Here is a 21858-nt window from a genome sequence, read left to right on the forward strand (position 1 = left end):
TATTTTTAATATTCTGTTGGAATCTGCCCAGAGTGGGTGGGGAAACCCAGCCAGATGGGCGTGGTATAAACAATAAATATTATTATTATTATTATTAGTAGTAGTAGTAGTAGTAGTAGTATTTCAGAGGTACCCTCTCAAATGCTATGGGGCATACTTCTGAACAGACCTGAATAGATTGGTACTTATTCTCTGAAGTAGCCATGGTGAAAATTTAAATGAGGGTGCTCTTCGTTCTGGTAAACTTTTGTCTCCAGCTCTGCCCATTGTCCACTCTGGCTCCACCCACTGCCAGTATGCAGCCCCTGACAGATCACCCCCTTGGCTAGAGAAGGGTTGCCCTCAACCCTGGCAAGAGCAATTCTTAGCTAGAGTGGACTGAGTTGATATAAGACAGCATCGAATGTTCTCAAGTCTGATTCCTTTCTTCTTGGCCTGTTAAAAAAGTCACCTATTTGCTGGCTTGGGTTCCTTTAAAAGGAGATTGAGCAAATTCGGGAAGGTTAGGTTTACCAATGGCTATGGACAAGATCACCAAATAGAGGAGAATCACAGGATCATCACACCACTGCACCTCAGTTGCTGGTGCGTGTGTGTGTAACCAAAGTTGAAGAGTGCCACTGCCTTGACATGCACTTTCCAGAGGCATCTGGTTGGCTACTCGGAAGCAGACTGCTAGACTAGATGGATACCTGGTCTAATTTACAATCAAAACTTCAGCCTTTTGTGGATTTTTAATTTCACACACCCCATCCTGCGCCACATGCAACGAAACCTAAGTCACACAGCTGTGGAAGCTTAAGAATCTAAGAAGAGCCCTGCAAGGACCCACCTAGTCAAAAAATTCTTTTTTCACAAGGGCCAACCAAATGCCCACATAAAGCTTACATTTTGAGTGCATCTCAATTCTTCTTGCCTATCGCTCTGATGGTGTTTCCTGCTTGGCAGGGGGTTGGACTCGATGGCCCTTGTGGTCTCTTCCAACTCTATGATTCTATGATTAGAAATAAATGTAAGAAAACATGCACATTCTGGGTGCATGATATTTATTTTTTTATGTTTATTTACCAGCACCAAATGTAGCTGCTCTTTCTTTCTTTCTTTTAGTGATGAAGTATTATAGCACCCTTATCATTATGACATAGCTTATAGCAACTGGATACAAGGCGTTTTAGCACAAGCTAATGGTGAGTGTGCTAAACTTTGCAACATCACAGCCCCATTTCAGCAAATAGGAGTTGTGCAGGGACTCACTTTAAACAGGATGGCCACTTTTCATTGGTCCTGTTCCTGTGAATTTAAGAGCAGCCTGAAAAAAAGTCACTTAAGAGGTGAAGATTCTCCCCCTGCATTTTAACTCCATTTCTGTGAAAATGCTTAAAAGTGAGAGCCTTAATCCTAATCAAACTTGCATCACTAGTAAAATATGCCCACCGTTTTAGTGGTGGTGGTTGTAGTGTGTGTGTGTGTGTGTGTGTGTGTGTGTGTGTGTGTGTGTAAGAGAGAAATAAAATAAGGTATTAACCTATATGAATTCAACACATTTTCACTCGTCTTCTTTTGCATCCATTAGGTTGGGAGAAGGACCAGAAGAACTCAGTGGTAGAGCATGTGTAAAAGGTCTCAGGTCCAATCCCCAGCATTCTTCAGATACAGCTGAAAAGACTCTTGTCTGTAACCTGGAGAGCTGCTGCCTGTCTGTGCATGCAGCACTGTGCTAGATAGACCAATGGTCTGACGTAGTATAAGGCAGCTTCCTATCTTCCTACTTGGTCACCTACTGAAAGGTATATTTGACAGATTAGTGTTGCCAGGCAACCAAGTTAATCACTGTTCATTTATTTTTGCTATGTTTTTTTCCAACTGGTTTTGCGCAACTTTCAGTTTTAATAAATGGTTCCAAAAGTAAGTGAAACTTATCTGCATATGCCATAAAGACATTTTCTCCAGACAAGTCCCAGATGATTTAAATTGGATTGCTCTTGAATACTTTTTAAAGCTGCTATAGTATCACAGCTTTCTAGACTTAAATGAGGTTGATGGTTTTCCTGTAGAGTCAAATACTCTCAGACTCAGGACCCAATGGCATTAGCAAAAGCAGACCTAGTGTTGTAACATGTGAACACATGTGCATTCAAAAGATCCTGCTTTAAAAAATACTCTTATATAACTTCATTGTTAATAGCTAAGTTAAGGGGAGTCCCCCCCCCTTTTAAAGTCAGCTGTATATAAATGGCAATCAAGCTCCTAGATTTTTTTAAAAAACATTGACAATATTCTTTTCAGAACCAAGGTCCATCATCTTCTTCCTCCTCCTCCTCCTTCTCATTCAGATAAAGAACGGCCGTTTTCTTCTCATCAGAAATCACCGATCTTTGGTCTACCATCCTTTGAAGTTGAACAGTCTGATCAAATGTTGACTCCTCTAATCTTTGTTCACTATCTATGTCCTTCTGGTCATCCTTCATGGTGCCCTCCAGCTGAGAGGCAGCTGCTTTTTTCCTGTTTGGTACGAGAATGGTAGCATCTTGCCTTCCCCCTTCCACATTGGTTACATCCATCTGAAAGGTAAAAGACTTTTCCTTGGGTCCTATCTTTATATGCCCAACAGATTTGCTGCTTTCTGAGGGCCCATCTGTTGGGGATAGTTCTGCAGTGCCGACCCTCACTGTTTCAGAAACAGGGCCGTGAAATATAATCTGTTCAGCATGAGTTTCAGCAGGGCTGAGTCTGACGTGCCTCATTGATTTACTGACCTCCATGGAACCTCCTTCTTCCCAAATGTCTTCCCCAGGAGAACTGATCCCTGAAGATTCTGAAAGAGAACCTTGGTAAACAACACGCTCACTGCTCAGAACTTCCTTCTGCCCTAATTTAATGTGTGTTACTAACCCTTCAGAAGAAAAGGTCTGTCCCATTTCACTAAACTCTAGATGCTGTTCGGAAGTGGGCATCTTAAAAACAATTTCCTCAGTTGTTACAAATGGTTTTGGACTTAATTTGATGTGCCGAACAGTGGTATTGGTATCTACCATCCCCTCCTTGAAATGTTTGTCTGGAGAGCCACCAAATTCAGTTGCTTTGAGGAGAGATTCATCATATATAGTTTGGTCAGATATATGGGTGTCTTTTTGCCCTAGACGAATATGTCTCACTGTCTGTTCAGTCACAGTATGGCCTGCAGTGCTACTAAGCTCCACAAATCCTGAAAGGGGCTCTTCATATACAACTTGTTCAGTGTGTACTTGTTTGGGATCTATCCGAATGTGCCTTATCAAACTGCTGCTTTCTACTGGCCCTTTTGTCTGAGAAACAGCCTCACTGCTGCTGTTTGATGATAAGTCTGAAGCTGGCCCCTCAAAAACAGTTTCTTCAATAATTTGATTTGAACCCAAAGAAACATGCTTAGAGGACCTAATTTCGGTAGAAAACTGCGCCTGAGTAGGACTTTCAGGGCCACTTATTTCCATGGTTTTATGAACAGGCCCTCTATAAATTATTTTTTCTGTGGTCTGAATTTCTTTAGGGCCAAGATTGAATTCCTTTGTGGACTGACTGATATCTGCAGATGCTCCAGTCTGAAAGCCAGCTGAACCAAACTCCAGAGTTTCAGAAATAGGGCCTTCAAATGAAACCTGCTCAGTTCTGTGAATTTCTGTTGGACCAACTACAATTTGCTGAAAATGTCTGTTAACGTCAAATGACCCTTGTGAAGAATATTCTCCTCCTCCTCTATTAATTTCCATACTTTTGAAAACTGGGACCTGGTGGATAACTTGCTCGTTCGTATGATATTCCCTGGCATCACTGCTGCTTAGTTTGCTAGAGCTAGAAACCTCTTCTATAGTCCAAGGTGTGGAAGAAACATCTATGCCAACATTCTTTCTACCACCACTGTAGCTTTCTGACTCTTGCTTCCGGCGGTCATCAAAATCATCATCACTTGGTAACTGTGTTGGCAACTTCATCTTGCCCAAAAGTTCTGCATTTAACTCGTCAGGGTTGAGCACCTGGGACAGATTGACTTCTGCAACTATAGTAACCAACCCCCCCTTTTTTTTGTCCTCTGTTTTTTTAATATCCACTTCAAGAGTGCTAGCATCAGCTTGGCCCTCTTCCGTTAATGCAGAGAGCTCCTGTTTCACACTTTCTGGAAGGGTGTGATCAAGCTTTTCTAGTGCCTCTTTCAACTGAAGCTTTGGGTCCTTTGACTCCTGAGAAAAGAGATCCTTTATGGACTCCTGAAATTTTTGCGGGATTTTAATCTCTTTCTCAATAACAATGGATTCGGCATGTGCCACCTGCTCCTTTGGAACCTCCTCCTTTGAAATGTAGGCAGCTGTCCCTCCCCCCATCACTTGGTAAATCAGTTCTGGGGAGCCCATACCTTCATTTATCTTTGTTTGAGATCCCTGCAAGAATTGATCCTGCCAGGAATACTTAACTGTTGATTCTTCTTCAATATGGATTTGACCATATAATGAGGCTTCTTCTTCACCCAAGGGGCGCTCCTCTGGAGTAGACACAAAATACTTTTCTTCATCAACTACATCATCCCCCTCAGATACTTCTTCCACATGAGACACGATCACACTGGGTTGCTTCTGCTTAACATCTTTGATAGTACTTGTGGTAGCTCCTTCTTCATCCCCATGGTATAGATGCCTGGCCATATCAGGCAATGTATCTTCTACTTCCTCTACTTCAAATGGTGTTGAAAACTCCATTTCAGCTGTAGATTCCATTGGCTCCTCAACTATTTCAACTTTAACAGTCCTCTTGCCTTTGCCCCCCTTTCCTTTCACAAGATCTTCTATTACACCTTCATCTGGAATTCCCTTAATGTCTCCCAGAACTTTTTTAACATCTTTCTCTAAGGAAGTTCCCAAGCCAAACTCATCAGAAATGTGCAATTCATCTTGAACTGTAGACTGTATATTGATCTCAGTCTTCACTTTTCCATTCTCTGAAATGTCTTTCTTTTCAATGGAGATGACTTTGAAATCAGAGGAATCTCCACCATCAGAAGGTTTCTGCACGAACCCTTTAAGAATGTCAGAAACAATGGTTTCTGCTATACTTTCTTCAAGTAAGGTGTCTATTTTGGAGCTTCTTTTTTCATCTTGGTTAGATTCTTTGACAAGTTTAAATGTGGTGTCCTCCTTCTGTTTCCCAACAGAAGGCTTCAAGTCTTGTAATGTTCTTTCTACGCTATTGTCTTTCAATACTTGGCTGTGAGTATACACTTCTGATGGGATAGGGATCTCGGCACCTTCTTTACTTTGTGTTGCCATGCTCACATTTTTCTCCCTTTGAAATGAATGGCTTTCTTCCATCCTTTTATCTGTTGGAAGATTCTTCCCTGGTGTATCCACTCTAATCCTTTCTTCCCATCTTACATAGCTTCCGGGCTTGGGTGCTTTATCTCCCAAAAGCCCACTTCCCCTCATGGTATCCTTCATGGTAGATCCTTCCACTGTCTGCTTTTCTTCATTGATGCCTTCCTTAATTTCAGTCTTCTTTTCAAAGCTAACATTGATGGATTTCTTGTCGGTCTTCACAGTGGCAGAGTCTATCTTTTCCTTGGGCCATCTTTCGTTTCTCTCTCTTCCCTCCAGCAAAGCAGTTTTTTCCTCTTTCACTGGCTTGCTGTCTTTGATCTGTTCACTCACTCTAGTCTGAGTTCCTTCTATGTTTCTCTCATATTTAGTTTCTTTAGAACTGGAACTTAGCCCAGAAGATGGAAACATAGTAGGAATACCCACTTTCGCTCTTGCATTTTCAGAAATATTTGGACTTGTTGTGCCTTTCTGAATAGTTGTTGATTCTTTCAAAAAAGACACAGTACTCCCAGCTTCAGTTTTTTGCCTTTCAGGAAATGTTCTTCGTTGAGCTTCTTTCCCCTGGCTAATAAGATAAGGTGGGGTAAATGTTCGGATCTCTCTCTGTTCCGTCATAGTTCTCTTGTGAGTTGTGTCCTTTGTGATGGCTGCAGAAGGGCGGTGTTCTGTCCTGAAGACATCTCTTCTTAATGGTCTCCCAGGAGTCACTGTCTGCATTCCACCAGTTTTTGTTTGAGATGAATAAACTGCAGAGCTGCTAATATTTGTTACAGGGGATTTATATCTTGTGTCAACATTCTGGATTGCAGGAAAAGTTCTCCTTCCTTGTGCCTGTTGATAAGCTGAGTGGCGGTTGCTGTACTCATAAAGCTTGTTCCGGACACCTGCCAATAGATAAAACAAATGAAAATCATGGCTGTTAACATAGTATACTTAAATAGTGTTCAAACACAGCTACACACAACTGGCAAAAATTTAATTACAGCATAGCATTAACACATCTAAGAAAAATGGGTGCTACTTTGCAGTCAAACCATCCATTCCTGCTTATCTTTTCAAAACACAGATGACAAATGTGGACAACTGCATAATCCCAGGAGGTTTAATTTCTGTACAGTTCATCACAAGGTCCCTAACGCATTGACCATCAAAGTAAATGAGATTTGCACCTGCAGAGCAACAAGCGATATTGGTGTGCAAACAGGATGAAATTCCATGAGAAACATTCAGTTCTTAATTATTAACACCACTCAGCTAGGGAGCCTTAGTATTATGTGCTACTAATGGCTAATCCTAAACACACATTTCCAATTCTTTTCACAGTGGGCGCTAAAATCCATTAGTTAAGACCAGAGCTATGTGTATGCCACACTGATATTTTGTACACCTGCGAACCTTGGGGCTTCCAATGATGCCACCCTCTTGGCCATGGATGGCCCTATTTTGGCTAAGAACGTAAGAATAGTCCTGCTAGTGCAGAGTAGCAACCTATCTAGTCCAGCACTTCACTCTCACTGTGCCCACCCAAACGGCCCTGGGGAACTTGCAAACATCACTTGAGGGCACTAGCATTCTCTCTACCTGTGATTTCTAGCAAATGAGATTCAGAAGCATACTGCCTCCAACATACTGCCATTGATAGCCTTATCCTCCACGAATTAGTCTAATCCTCTTTTAAAGCCATTCAAGATGGTGGCTACCATGCACTGCAGGGGATTTGATTAGATGACCCTTAGGATCCCTTCCAACTCTACAATTCTATTATCGCTGCCTCTTTCAGAAGTGCATTCCACACAATACCTTTTATTATGTAACCTCTTTCACACCTTTTCTCTAAACTAAAAAGTCACCAATACCGTAACCTTTCTTCATAAGGGTTCCCCTTGGTCATTTTGGTATGGCGTTTGTGCCTCAGCATTCAAAATGGAGGGAATTGATTGTGATTTATAATTATTGATTCTACCTCCCCCTTAAAGAAGGCGGATCACCGAAGAATTGATGCTTTTGAATTATGGTGCTGGAGGAGACTCTTGAGAGTCCCATGGACTGCAAGAAGTTCAAACCTCTCCATTATTAAGGAAATCAGCCCTGAGTGCTCACTGGAAGGACAGATCCTGAAGCTGAGGCTCCAGTACTTTAGCTACCTCATGAAAAGAGAAGACTCCCTGGAAAAGACCCTGATGTTGGGAAAGATGGAGGACACAAGGAGAAGGGGACAATAGAGGACGAGATGGTTGGACAGTGTTCTTGAAGCTACCAACTTGAGTCTGACCAAATTGTGGGAGGCAGTGGAAGACAGGAGTGCCTGGCGTGCTCTAGTCCATGGGGTCACGAAGAGTCGGACACGACTAAACGACTAAACAACAACAACCTCCCCCTTATTTCTTTGATGTTTATCTGATGTTAACTCTCAATCTACCCCAGCTCCACTACAATCTCTGAAGAACTTCTGCTCCCTCAAATTGCTGCTCCTTGTCCCTGAACCTTTCTTCCCAAGACCTCTTCATGTTACCAAAAGGAGCTACAGATGCATGTATCGCCCCACTCTCCAAGTTGCATGGATCCTCCTGGCCTTTCTCGTACTGACATATATTTTCTGAAGTGGGGGGCCTTTTCTATCCATATAAGCTACTCAGTGGAGGCCGGTTCATTTGAGCAAGTGGCGCACTGCCCCACCAACATCAGTCTGACCCCAGCCTCCTCACTGCCTTTTTTCTTCCGACTAGTCTAGGGAGCGGCGCCGCTGTTACCTTCCTTTTCCTTAGTCTCAGCGCTGCCATTATACAACTCAGTAAGGAAGAAGATGGGAACAAAACTAGAATCTATTGGCTCTGCATCTCATTGGCTCTGGCTACTGGAGCCTTCCACAACCTGCAGTCAGGTTCTTATTATTGGCTTCCCACTGGGAGAACAGGATGCTGGACCAGATGGGCCTTTGGTCTGACCCAGCAGGGTGATTCTTACGTTCTTATTGTGTGAAATACATGCTTGATTTGGGCTGCCCTCTTTGGCAGCCAATGTTACTGGGCCATCCCAAGTTCTAGTGTTATGAAAGAGAGAGGGAAATGTCTCTATCCACTTTCTCCTTGCACCATACGTAATTATATAAACCTTCACAGAACTAGAAGCAAGAGCTCCCCCTCTGTTGAAACAAGGATGTGCGGAATTACTAGTGATGATGCCGACATGTCACTTCCACTCCTTACTCTGAAATGCACACATGCATGTCTGCAATTCATACCTTGTGGTAATTTCCTGCCATGCTCTTCATCCCACATAAGAATCCATTGACTGCTCTCTCCTTCTAGTAAAGCTCTGTAATACACAAAAGCAAGTATTAGAAGAGTAAAGGAGTTGGCATTTCATATGGACCGTGGCCCAGTACGGACATGTCACATTCCTGATCTTCTAATCATTCTAAGGAGACCAGAAGAGTTCTGTGACTCCTACCTCCTCCTTTCCCCTCCTCTATTGCACACAAACCTGCCCAGAGCTGATTCTGTTTATGCCATCGCAATATATTCTTCTGAAAACTAGAACTAAGACCTGTGGAAATTCTTGAACAGCTGACTTTAAACACAGAGTTCATTTAAGCTGCCACTTTAATACTCTGCTGGAACACACTTTTGGTTTCAACTCTGCTAAATGTTTCGAAAAGATAACAAGACGACCACTTCAACTCTGTAAATGGCTCATCTGGAAGAGTGTGATAGCTAAAAATTCTAGCTCCTAGATAGCATTTTGTAATTTTTTTTAAAAAAAAGAACCACCCAAAAACATTGTGCAACAACAACATCAATAGCCATCCCAGTAAGTCAAATTATTTTTCCTTCTAGGTTACATAAAGAGGTAACATAGCTACAGAACTTCACAAACTTGTAATCAATTTAATAGCTAGTTAAATGGAAGGGAGTGGAGGGGTCAAGCACAGCTAAGTGGGTAAATTGCAGATGGATAGTTGCGGTTATGCTGAAATTGATGTATCTGGCGAGGTATCAAGAAAGAAGTTAAAGGATAAATAAGATTATATATCTAGTTGCTGGAAACAGTTTGCAGTCTTTCGGAATGCATGCTTCAATCAAACTGTTTCTTTGATTATACCTGACATTTTAAGATATAGGAAGCAGTTAACCGTATGTTTGAATACAACTAAGAAACAGTTGTGTGAAATTACATACTTGTTATGGATTATTTTCCTTTTAGAAAGAAATTTAATAAAATGTATTAACACATACTCACTGTGAAATAGTTAACAATGATGACGTTTAATACAATGAACTTTAGATTTGGAGTTAAAACCACTTACTGTGACGGAAAGCAGGGAATTCATTCAGCACACTGAACATTCTACCAAGGAGTCCTTGTCATCACAAAGTGATCTCTAAAAACATGAGGACTAGATATTTGACTAGCTTTTTCAATTAAAAACTATCAGCCTAATGAAGAACCACACGTATGAATCATTCACTGCTGGTTTTACAATCCCAAGTAAGACAATAGCTAGAAAAGTCAGAGAATGGAGATCCTCTCACACTAGCACTTGCTGCCAAGGCAAGGATGGGCTGGCATATGTGAAGGAGCACCTTTTGGCTCCCCCAGTAAAATATTTGAGGGCTCTGGGGGTCCCCAAAGTTGATGGGCATTGCCATTTAAATGGTGTGCGTACATGCACCAAGTCATGTGATTGATTACGTGGGGAGGGGCTGACCTGGGCCCTTCAATATTTTATTCAAATTGGCACCCCTAGGGAGGGCTATAGGTCAGTGGTAAAGAATCAGCTTTGTATGCAATAGATCCCAGTTTCAATCCCTAGCCTGGCCAGGTGGGGCTGGGAATGTCCCCTGCCAATTAGTATAGACAGTCCTGACCTAGGTGAACCAAAGGTCTGATTCAGTCTGATCTGGCTTCCTATGTTTAAAAATACACAACGGAGGCTTGCTAGTAGTTTCCAATTGTCACCATCATCATCTAGCTTTGGCATAAGCACCTTTGGCAAACCTGAATTTTGCACATTTTGCAAACCTTTTGCTCTGTGGTTTTTTGCAGTGAACAGTCTATAACATATTGTTCTCCCAGGACGCAGAAATGCCAAATTAAAGCCCCTCCTGCAGACTACAAGAAATACACACAGTCCTCCAGGAAGGATTAAATTATCTCTTCCAGCCCCTTACAGGATGAAGTTCTCTGAAAGTGTTAACTGTGATGATGGAAATTAGGAATGCGGGAAGTTTGAGTAAGGATTTTTGGCCGCTGATAAAACAACAGTTTGCTCGGTTGCTGGAGCAACGAATGAAGTCACTAAAAATAAGTTCCAAGCAATGCACTGTATATGGCAAAGGGCAGCAGCAGCAGCAGCACACAGCAGTCAGCTGGAACCCAGAGCAGTGCTGCTGAAAACAAGCTGCGCATCACAATACAAGCAAACCCTACTTAGAAGACCTTTTAAAAAAGGAGAAGCGGGGGGGGGGGGGGAGATGGGACAGTGGCTCATTCTTTCTAAATTTTGCCGTCATCTTTTCCCTATGCAGTCACCATTGGTTACAAACATAGCCAGAATCGGGGGGTGGGGGGTGGAATGCCAAGTAAACCAGCTGCAGAGAGGAAGGTTGTGAAGTAATTCCTTCAATCATGGACAGAACTTACAAGAGCCAGTGTGGCATAGTGGTTAGACTGTTGGACTAGCATCTGAGAGAAGAGACCAGGGTTCAAATCTCCACTCTGGGTGAATGTGAGCCAGTCTCTCTTTCCCTCCCAGCCTAACCTACCTTACAGGGCTGTTGTGTGGATTAAATGAGGCAGGGGAGAGAGACTGGCTCACACAGTCTCTCAGCATTGCCAGGTAAAGCTTGGAAGAAACCCCTGCCTTAAACGCTGGAGAGCCACAGCTATTCAGCATAGGACCCAATGGTCTGACTTAATGAAAGGCAACTTCCAGTGTTCCTATGACAGTTGCACTGAATTTAAAAAGAGAAAAACGAAATCAGTACTGTCACTCCTCACTCACCTTTACCAAAAAAACAAAACAAAACAACTTTTAAAAATACTGGTATTAGGATTCTTCCTTTTGGTAAAACATGGAAGGATTTTATTTTGGCTTCCAAGGAACCAGAGGCTCCTTCATACGGATTTATAAAATTTTCATCTGTGTTCGCAGAGCTGGTGATGGATACCAGCAAAGGGAGGGGCAGGGAAAAAGGAAGAAAACTGAAAGTGATCTATTACTGCTAAAAAAAAACCCCACTTATGAGCAGGGCTGGCATCCTAACCGATGATAAATTAACTTCTGGAAAATTCTCTCTCATTAGAAAGGGCAGAAAAACTTCACACAAAATCCAGCATTCCAAAACTGATTGGAAATACCAATCCTGACTGAAAACCTCATTATTTCATGTTCTTGTGACTTTTATCTTATTTTTTTAAACCAAGTAACATTATGTATAAAACAGGTGGGCATGTGGGCAGCCTTTTAATCAATCCTGGACAGAAATAGTTGAAATAGTATAGTATTTTACAGATTCATTTTCCTGCCTAAGCTGGAGCGTCTTGTCCAAAAGCAAAGTCCGTGTCTGCTTGGATTAGAACCCACATCATAAAATTGACTTGTTGTTTCCAATCCACCATCTTATATTTCCCACTCCATCTTAAAGATCGTGACCAGATGCAGACTCCATGGCTTCAGCATCAAAGAACACCCACACCCTGCTGCTGACAACAAGTGCTCTATTTGCCATCTAGCCGAATGAAGATTTCCAGAGAATTATACCAAGTCACTCCAAATAGACTGAATATGCTGAAATCTCTGCCTTATCTGGAGTAAGTTTGTTCCCACACTGTTCCTGAACTGGTTTTGAGCACTGGTTTGTCATCTCTAGTGATGTTAAATTCTCAAGAATAATCTTTCGAAGAATATTCTCACCTCACATCACTAGTCATCTCCAAGTTAAGTATGTGTGTGCAAGCACACCCTACAGTAACAGATATTACTACTTATCAACATTTTTTTGTTTTGCTTGTCTCTAAATTTCTCAGATGTTCCATTCAAGCGGAGACATTCAAACTTGCCCCAAATTTTTGCTTTATGTGAAATGAGGTTGCAACTGAACTTAAATGTCCACTGCAGCATAAGAGGAATTTCAAGTGTCTTTTAAGAGCACCATCAGTCACTTTTATGATCCTTACCTGTAAGTTTCAATTTCAAGGCTGAGACCAGCTTTCACCTGCAAGAGTTCATGGTAGTCCTTTAGGTACTCTGCGATAGACATGGTTAGGAAATGCTTTTCTTCTTCCAAGGCTTCAATGATCACCTAAAGCGAAACATGAATATAAATTGTTAACTTGAGTGAGCTCACGGGTCAGCTAACTAAAACCCTGGCAATGGCGCAATTTCAGAGACAAAAAACCTAATAGGAAAAGATGGATGGGGATTTTGTCTGGGTAAAGGGCTCCAGGGAAGGTGATTTCCCCCTTGAAATCTCCCCCAAAGAGTTCCACCAGCACAGAAACACTTGTTTTCTGGAGGCAACGTTGAGTGAAGATGGGTCATTTATCATCACAACATTTAGGTCATACTGCTGTGACTATTCCTGGATCTTCTCTATCTTTTACTTTTAATAATGTTTCTGGGCACTATTGCAATGGGGTCCCTACACAAACTCCACTATGCTTCTATTATTAAAATATTATCATCATTTATTTATTAATTGCCTTCTAAATCACCTTCTCAAGGCAATTTACATAGGAGGCAGTTAAAAACACAAAAACAACAAATACTTTGAAAATAAGTCAAGCCTAACAAGTGGACAATTGTGGTAAGGAGCCATTTGGTTCTGTTCCAAGATGGCGGCGTGTTCATATGCTGCGGCTCTGAGCTCCCAATACCTCACCTACTCACGCACAGCTGCCCTGAGCCTGGTCTTGGCTGGGGAGGGCGGGGTATAAATAAAAAAATATTATTATTATTATCATTTATCCAGCTGGGAAAGCCTATGGTCTCCAGTTGTTTCTAGAAGGTGTAGCAAGGAGGCACCTGTTGTATACTGACAGGAACAGGGGCAGCCACAGTAAAAGCCCTGCTCTGAGCTCCATCACATGACCTGACAACCTATCATAGAATTGTGGCTACTGCTGAGAAGGCTTCTGAGATCTTTGGAACTTGCAGGTGAAGCTCTCCCACAGACCACAGTGGTCTCCTGGGAAAATATAAGGAGTAAGGCAGTTTCTCAGGTAACCTGATCCAGAGCAGTATAGGGTGTTTGGATTGACTTAGCCTGCTAGCAGATTGGCAGCCTATCCAGCAAAGCAGGAGGAAAAATAGTAGCTTTGCAAGCCATGGCTTATGCCAACTATGGTTTGGCTGACATACAAAATTGGGAAAACAAATGGGAAAGCAGCGACAGGAAGAAAAAGGGAGAAGAGCTTTAGGTATGCAGGTAATAAAGATGGTTAGGTTCAACACATTTTGGAATAAGTCCTTCTTCTGCAGCTATTTGAAATAACAGTTCTCAACCGAATTTGCAAACTACTCAGGCCGACCTGAGAAGCGTTATTCAAGTACTGCTCCCGAAGAAGGAATTGATTCAAAAGGCTTTGGATTGGATCCCCCAGTCAGTTTACTTAATTAATTCTACAGTCACTTAGAAGTAACACACACTCACAGCTTAGTGAAGGGGAAACACTTGTCTCCTGCTGCTTGGCTAGATGGGAATTAATGCACTAATTCATTGTGATAGATCTGTGTTAAAATGCTAATTTTACAAAATGCAGTACCCATCTCCTTTGAAACACCACTGAACAGATCTGGGAACCAGGCCTAACATAATAATTGCCCAGTTGACTCCAGGGGAGAAAACAGTGCAAAATTAAAGATACAACATTTTGTGTGTTAGATTGGAAGTTTGGAAGAGAAAGTTGGAAGCGGAAGGTGAGAGAGAGGGCTGTGAGTTGGTGCCTTTGAGAGTGCAGGACCTTTCTCTAGGCGGTTCTCTGTGATTGCTCATCTAAAGGAAACTAAATGCCAGGCTGTCCCGTCCCTGGAATGTCACTCTGCACAGGGAATACTGGGTGGGGAGGAAGCATGTAACAGTGTTAATATAAATAGTTCCTAGGTTATTTTTGAGCAGGCAGTTTCCCATTTGTCTGAAAGATAACCCTGCAAGTTCCATTAGGTTGAAAGGTGCTCATGGCTCAGTGGTAAAGCTCAGGTTCAATCCCTGGCACCTCCAGGTAAAGTGTCTTAAACAGCGGGTTCTGGAAAGAACCCCAGCTGGTGAGAGCAGATGCCAGGCAAAATAAACAACAGTGGTCCCTACACATTCAATGCAGGATCATACCACTTTAAATAGCCATGGTTCCCCCAAAGAATCCTGGGTACTGTAGTTTGTTAAGAGTTCTGACAACTGTTAGGAGACCCCTAATAGCATCCTTAACAAACTACAGTGGTACCTCGGGTTACATACATAGGTTACAGACTCTGCTAACCCAGAAATAGTGCTTCAGGTTAAGAACTTTGCTTCAGGATGAGAACAGAAATCGTGCTCCGGTGGCGCAGAAGCAGCAGGAGGCCCCATTAGCTAAAGTGGTGCTTCAGGTTAAGAACAGTTTCAGGTTAAGTACGGACCTCCGGAACGAATTAAATACTTAACCCGAGGTACCACTGTATAGATCCCAGGACTATTTGGGGAAAGCCAGGACTTTGGGGAAAGCTTCCCCCCAACAAACCACAATCAGTATCAGAGAATAAACTTTAGTTCCTGCTCATGGTTTCTTTAGCAAGAAGCAAACCATGAGCTTGGGTTCAGATTAGCCAGACCATGCCTTCTTTCCTTGCAGCAGCAGGAGCAAGAGAGGAATGAAGCACCTGCAACTTGATCAATATGCACTGGCACACTGCACACTTACATTAAGCCATAGTTTGTATTAACTATGGTTTATTGTGACATTGAAACCAGGCCTGAGCGTTAATCAGGAATAGTCAACATGGTGCCCTCTAGCTGTTTTGGATTCCAGCTCCCATCAATCCTACCCAGCATGGCCAATGACGATGGGAGCTGGAGTCTAACAACCCATAGAAAGCACCACGTTGGCTACCCCAGGTGTTAACCATGGTTAACCATTATGCTTAACCACTGAGCTACTGTCGCATTTTACATCCTGAAAGGTTGGTTGTGTAACAATTTGCAACCTCAGCAGATGGCACACACAAGTGGCATTTTGAAAATCCAGGCACACAAAATCCTGCCCCTTCACAATATACAACATCCCCATAATCTCCAATGGCCCTGCTCACAATGCAGCTGTTAATGAGATAAGCACAGACAACAGAAATCTACCAGCGTGCAAATAAAACGGCTGTTTGGGAACAAAAGAAATGGTTACCGACAGGAAACAGAGGGAAAGATATGCAGGCTGACTGAATGGCTTTCGTTAACTTTCACAGTGTACTATGGTTCCATTAACTGTTCTAACTCCACCAAAACAAAACAAAAACCCACTTATTTCAAGACTTTTTTACACCCTCAGCAAAGTGGGTTACTCAGAAGTGGCACCAGAACAAAGACTGCTTAAGGATGTAAGAAGAGCCTGCTGGATCAGCGCACCTGGAAAAGTCCCACCTGCCCATGAAGCATTTCTTCATGCAGCACATGGTTCAACTGAAATTTGCTATCACAAGACGGCTGCCAATTCAGATATCTTTATAAGCGCAGTGAGACGAATCCATGGAGGATAAAAGCTATGTGCTGCCTCTGATATCAGATGCACTCTGCCTTTGAATGCCAGCTACTGGGAATCAGCAGTCACTCCCTGATAACTTTCTAGAGGAAAATGGTTGGTCACTGCAGAAAAAAAGATGGCGGACTAAGTAGGCATTTGCTCGAATTCAGCATGGCTCTTTTCATGCCTTTTGAAATTATTATTTTACTTTTATTGAATTACATACAAGTTAAAGGATGCAAAGGACAATATCAAGTGGTATCATCAAAATCAGAAAAACAGCACTGAAAGAGGGGGATGAAGGAAATTGCCAGGTCAAGGGGCAAACAAAATCACCACACAGGAACAGTGTAAACAGAAGAGTTTACAGTACAGCTGGATGACGGGGAGACCAGGGAGTAATAAAAACAACAAGGGGAAATTACATGCCTTTCCAAATAAATTCATATTTGGCCTGAACCAAAGATCTGAGATTTGAATTTTATCATGCCATTGTCTCAAAGACTTTCAAGCCACCTAAAGTGCAATACATTTAAATGGGTGTCAGGTCACATTCAGCAGTCTGCACATTCTCTACATCACATGTAAATAAATCAAGAGAAGTGCAGGTATGAACTCGAGGTGCAGCAGCAAACAACCACCATAGCTATTAAGCTCCCCACAAGGTGGCTGCAATTGTGGCTTTGTAGAGAGACATCTGCAGATAGTACCACACAAGCATTATCACCACACCCAGCTGCCCTACATTTCCATACAGTGGTGGAGGTATCATAACACCCATCTCACTGCTGCTGCTGCTGCTGCTTTGGCTAGTGTTAGCGTTGGACCTTCAGAGTTAACCTCCTGACTCCAAGATGGCCACACATAAACTTGTACTCATAATGGCTTTGTTTGCCAGGAGTAATGTGAAGAACCTAAGAAAAGCCTGAAGGATCAAGGCCAATGGTACGTTGATTCCAGGTGCTTGTGAGAAACCCGCAAGCAGGACTCAAGCACAAGGGCCCTTTTCCCTCCTGCGGTTTCAACCAACTGGTATTCAAAAGCATTACTGCCTCTGACTGTGGAGGTAGAGGACAGCCCTCCTGGCCAGTAGTCAACAATGGCCATGAATTTGTGCAGTTCTCTCTTAAAGCCATTCAACAGCCTCTTGTGGGAGCAAGTTCCATAGTTTAACTGTGTACTGCACAACTAAGTACAGTCATACCTTGGTTGTTGGATGCCTTGGTACTTGGACGTTTTGGCTCCCGAACGCCACAAACCCAGAAGTGAGTGTTCCGGTTTGCGAATGTTTTTGGGAAGCCAAACGTCCGATGTGGCTTCCATGGCTTCTGATTGAGTGCAGGAAGCTCCTGTAGCCAATCGGAAGCCGCGCCTTGGTTTTCGAACCATTCTGGGAGTCGAAAGGACTCCCAGAACGGATTAAGTTCGACAACCAAGGTACCACTGTCCTAAATCCTACAAGATTCAACCTCATTGGATCTCCACAAGTTCTAGTGTTACACAAGAAACCTCTATCTCTCCACTCTCTCTGCTTCTGGCATAATTTCATAAACTTCTATCACAACACCTCTTACTTCCCTTTTCTCTAAACTAGAAATGCTGCAACCTTTCGTCATAATGGAGGAGCGTCATTCTGTTGATCATTTCAGTTATCCCTTTCTGATCCTTTTCCAACTCTACAATATCTTTTTTGAGATGAGGGGACCAGACCAGCAAACATTATTCCAAATGCGGTGGCACCAGTGATTTGTATAATGGCATTATGGTATCAGCAGTTTTATTTTCATTTCCTTTCCTAACAATCCCTAGCATGAATTTTTCACAGCTGTAGCACACTGGGTCAACAACTTCATTGGGTTATCGCTTTCAACTCTGATTTTCATGCCTTGTCAGTTACCGCCAGTTCAGACCTCATGAATAAAGTTTCTCTAGTCTTTCAACCAGCCACTACCTCAGACTGTTTCTGCACTCTGCTGCTACAAACGTGCACCAAGCTCCAACACTATAATATTATAATAATGTTATTATTTGTACCCATCTGACTGGGTTGCCCCAGCCACTCTGACTCTCCATGTCACAAACAACTGACACCTTCTCCCCCCCCAACACCCCACACACCAGGCAGCCATTTTGTCCTGCCACTCCCCATATTTTCATTGTCGCCAAAATCGCAGCCTGCTGGTAAATGAAACTTAGTACCCAGCCGTGCTATTCTAAGCACCTTTAGTCATGTGAGGTTTGGAAAGGGGCTGCGACTCAGCCCCTCCACAGGGAACACTGTGTCCTGTACTGGGGACTCTGGAAGCCAAATAGGAACTGAATCCTTTTGCTTTTGTTTTACCACTGGGAAAAGTGGGATTGTAGAATCTCAGAGTTGGAAGGGATCCCGAGGGTAATGTAGTCCAACCCCCTGCAATGCAGGAATTTCTACTAAAGCATCCATGGCAGGTTGCCATCCAACCTCTGCATAAAAACCTCCAAGGAAGGAGAGTCCAGAACGAGGGAATGTTCCCTAGCTAAACTTGATCCCATCACCACTCCTTGAAAGTGGGCGCCCATGTTTGTAGCAAGGAGAGGGTGACAGGTGCAACCACCCACAGAGTGGCAAAGGCTAAGGAAATCCAGAAGGCAAGTTGCAAGTATCATATTTTTTAAGATGGCTCAGGGGAGTTTTTTGTTTTTTTAATGCCTTCCTAGAAACATCAACTTTGTTTGCCTCCATTTTCCCAGACTCCTATGGGAGCATCTGAAACTGTGGCATCGCTCAAGCTAAGGGAGACCACAGGGACGCCCCCAGGCAAGAAGACAATAGCACCACAGAACCCGGTAACTATAGAGAGACAGAGTGGAGTAGTGGTTAGAGTGTCAGACTAGGACCTGGGAATCCAGGGTTCAAATCCCCACTCAGCTATGAAGCTCCCTGGGTGAACTTCACCAGTCACTGCCTCTTAGCCTTTCCTACCTCACAGGGTTGTTGTGGGTATTAAATGAGGAGAGGGAACCATATATTCCACCTCGAGCTCCTTGAAGGAAAAGGTGGGATATAAATGCAACAAGTAATAATAATAAATAAATTATAATTAGGTAAAACACCAACAAAAAAGCAATGGCTGGAGGTGAGTTTAATAAGCTGTGCTAAACAAAATCCTCATGTTTGAACTAAACATTTAATAAAACAGTTGCCCAGGGAGATTTGAAGTGCATCTCTTTGCATATTTACTCATAGTTACATCCCAGGGTGTTTGGCGGGGCTTACTCCTATGCAAGCCTGCCTACGGGTCCAGCCTTTACAGACTATTGATGGATGAGCTACTGTCAAGTTTGGAGACTGCAGCTCCTGCACAAACAATAAGCCAAATGGGTTTTATTCTCGACGAGTGCAGAAGAGCATGTCTCTCAGCTTGGCAAGAGCATTTCCTTTACCCCCTCGGCAACAGCTGTGTGAGAAGCAGGAGATGCAGCTAGTGCGGTTTGCTCCCATCACAGCACTCTTGTGCCAGGGGAAGGCCACACACATCAGCACTAGTTAGGGGGACAAACAATAAGACCCTGACAGGTTTTAGTTGAGGTTTCCATCGGTGGCCACACTCCTCGGGGAGTAATTCGCTTGGGGCGAGGGGCACATGCCAGTGGTTAGTGGAATAAAAAAATGAGGGGGTGTGGAAATTAGAGAATCGTTCTGGATTAACTAGACAGGAATAAAGACCACACAGACTCACTTTTTACCATGTCTGTCTCAAGAATATAATTCCTAATCCTATGCTGGTTTACCCCACTGGGTTTGATGAAGCTATTCTCAAAAAATTATACAGATAATTTTTTTGCTTAGTTTTTTTGGGTTTCTTTTAGTACAACACAGCTACTGTTGAATCACAGCAACTGTTCCGGAAAGTAAGTGCTAGTACTTCATTTTCTCATTCAAGTGTGCTATACAAACATGGCATAATTTGTTCACCAGCAGCTGGAAGGCAAGTCATGAACCCAGGTAAAGTAAAATAAATAGAAATCAATTAATTTTCCCCCCAGACACTACATAATGGAAAAACAACTTCTTATATATAGAGGCAGAGAAAACAAACAGGAAAGAAGGATAAAAGAATGGAGCGGGTTGAGGAGGCATGAGGGGGGTCTCCTGAGGCTGTGAGCTACAAGCTGCCCACCTATGACCTAAGAAAGCCTTTGCCATTAACTCACTAGAAGTCTTTAGAAAACGATGGGCGCTCTCTCTCTCTCTGTTCAGACTAGAGCAATAAAGTACAGTATGTGAAATGCTTCCAACCATCCCATGCACTAGTTGAAAGCTGAGCTCACAGCATAAAGGCCTCTCGTCAAATAAAGGTGCAGGAGCTCTGCCAGGGGGTGGGGAGTTGGCAACCCAACCAGGGCAGATTCAAAGCAGTAAATAGTCAGCCCTTAATGCAAGCAGAACCCTGCTTGGATCAAGCCAAGGGGCTACTCAGCAAGCATTTCTTTTCATTTTATGTATTTAAGAAAAATTATTTACCACTTAACTGACAAGAACAGAGTAAGCGGTTGACATATGGCATACTGTGCCTTAAAGTGATGCTTCTAGGTTTTAGTGCCCAGCAGTTTGGCACTCAGAGGTAGACTGCCATGGTCCATGGAGGTTCTGCGGCGCCTCTGCCCTCCCGCTGCCCTACCTGATACTCGGCCAGCTCGGCGCCCTGGCGCTCTTGCTGCGCCAGCCGCTCCTGTTCCAAGCGCTCCGCCAGCGCGCCCAGCTCCTGGCAGCGGCGATGAAGCTCTTCGAGCTGCCGTCGGCTCTGCTCGTTGTGGGCTCGCAGCTTCTGCAGGTTCTCCCTGCCGAGGCGCCCTTCCAGCTCCTGCAGCGCCCGCAGCTCGGCCTCGTAGCGCTCCAGGCTCTGCTCGCAGCTCCAGCTAAGCACCAGCGCGGAACTGTCCTCCAGCTCCCGTCGGCTGACGGCGCGCGTCGAAGTCCTGGCCGGCGGCGGAGGCAGCAGGGCCGGCAGGCGCTGGGGACGCCGCCGCCGCCGCTCCTCCTGTAGTCGCCCGTGCTCGGCCCGCAGGCGCTCCAGCAGCGCCTCCAGGGCGGCGCAGTCGGCCCGCAAGCGCTCCAGTTGCTGCCGCAGCTCGGCCAGCTCGGGCTCCAAGCGGCGCCGTCGCAGCTCCACCGACTGCGCGCCCAACCTCTCCAAGCTGGCCAACTCTTGGCGCAGGGCGTCGCGATCCAGCTCGGCTTCTCCTTTGGCCCGGCTCAGCTCGCTCACCAGCAGGCGCAGCTCGGCCACCTCTTCCTCGTGCTCCTGCAGGCGGCCAACCTGCCTCTCCCGCCCGCGGAGCGCGCCCAGCTCCTGCGCCAGGCGCCGGTTCTCTTCCTCCAGCGCCCGCACCCGCGACACGTAGAGCCACAGGCGGGAGTTGAGCTCCCGCAGCTCGCTCTGCTCGTCCCAGTCCGCCCGCTGCATGGCCGCCACCTCTTGCAAATCAGCCTCGGCTCCACGGACGGCTCCCGCCTTGCTCCGGCGCGCTCCTGCTCCTCTCCGAGGCGCGCTGGCTCTTTGCGCGCCGACAGCTGCTTTGCGGTTTTGGCCCGGGACGGGGAAGGCAGGCTGGGCAAGGAGGGTGGGGAGAGCCGGCAGCCGGAGGTGGCCGAAGAGCGGCGCCTGCTGGCCACATTCCCTTCCAGTCCTGCTTCATCCGGAGTAGGGCAGACAACCTCACTCTGCTTTGTGCTCCCCAGAAACTTGTGGAAACTTCAGATTGTCCAAAACGCAGCGACAAGGTAGACTACTGGCTGGAGTAGGCTTTAGAAAACATTTGTGTT

At 44.3% G+C, this 21858-nt stretch overlaps 1 protein-coding gene across 1 annotated transcript; it reads right to left on the reverse strand.

Annotated features, from left to right (window-relative positions):
* Nucleotides 1–1113: 1113 nt before the first annotated feature.
* On the reverse strand, nucleotides 1114–21621 carry SYNM (synemin). Its single transcript, XM_081838670.1, has 4 exons — nucleotides 20714–21621; nucleotides 12522–12646; nucleotides 8584–8657; nucleotides 1114–6226 (listed from the first exon to the last, which is right to left on the reverse strand). Exons 1-4 carry the CDS (start codon nucleotides 21497–21499, stop codon nucleotides 2283–2285), a joined length of 4929 nt encoding a protein of 1642 aa, XP_081694796.1. The 5' UTR covers nucleotides 21500–21621; the 3' UTR covers nucleotides 1114–2282.
* Between the last annotated feature and the right edge of the window lie 237 nt (nucleotides 21622–21858).

The sequence above is a fragment of the Podarcis erhardii genome (assembly GCF_964252035.2).
Source record: "Podarcis erhardii genome assembly, chromosome: 14".
NCBI classification, from domain to species: domain Eukaryota; kingdom Metazoa; phylum Chordata; class Lepidosauria; order Squamata; family Lacertidae; genus Podarcis; species Podarcis erhardii.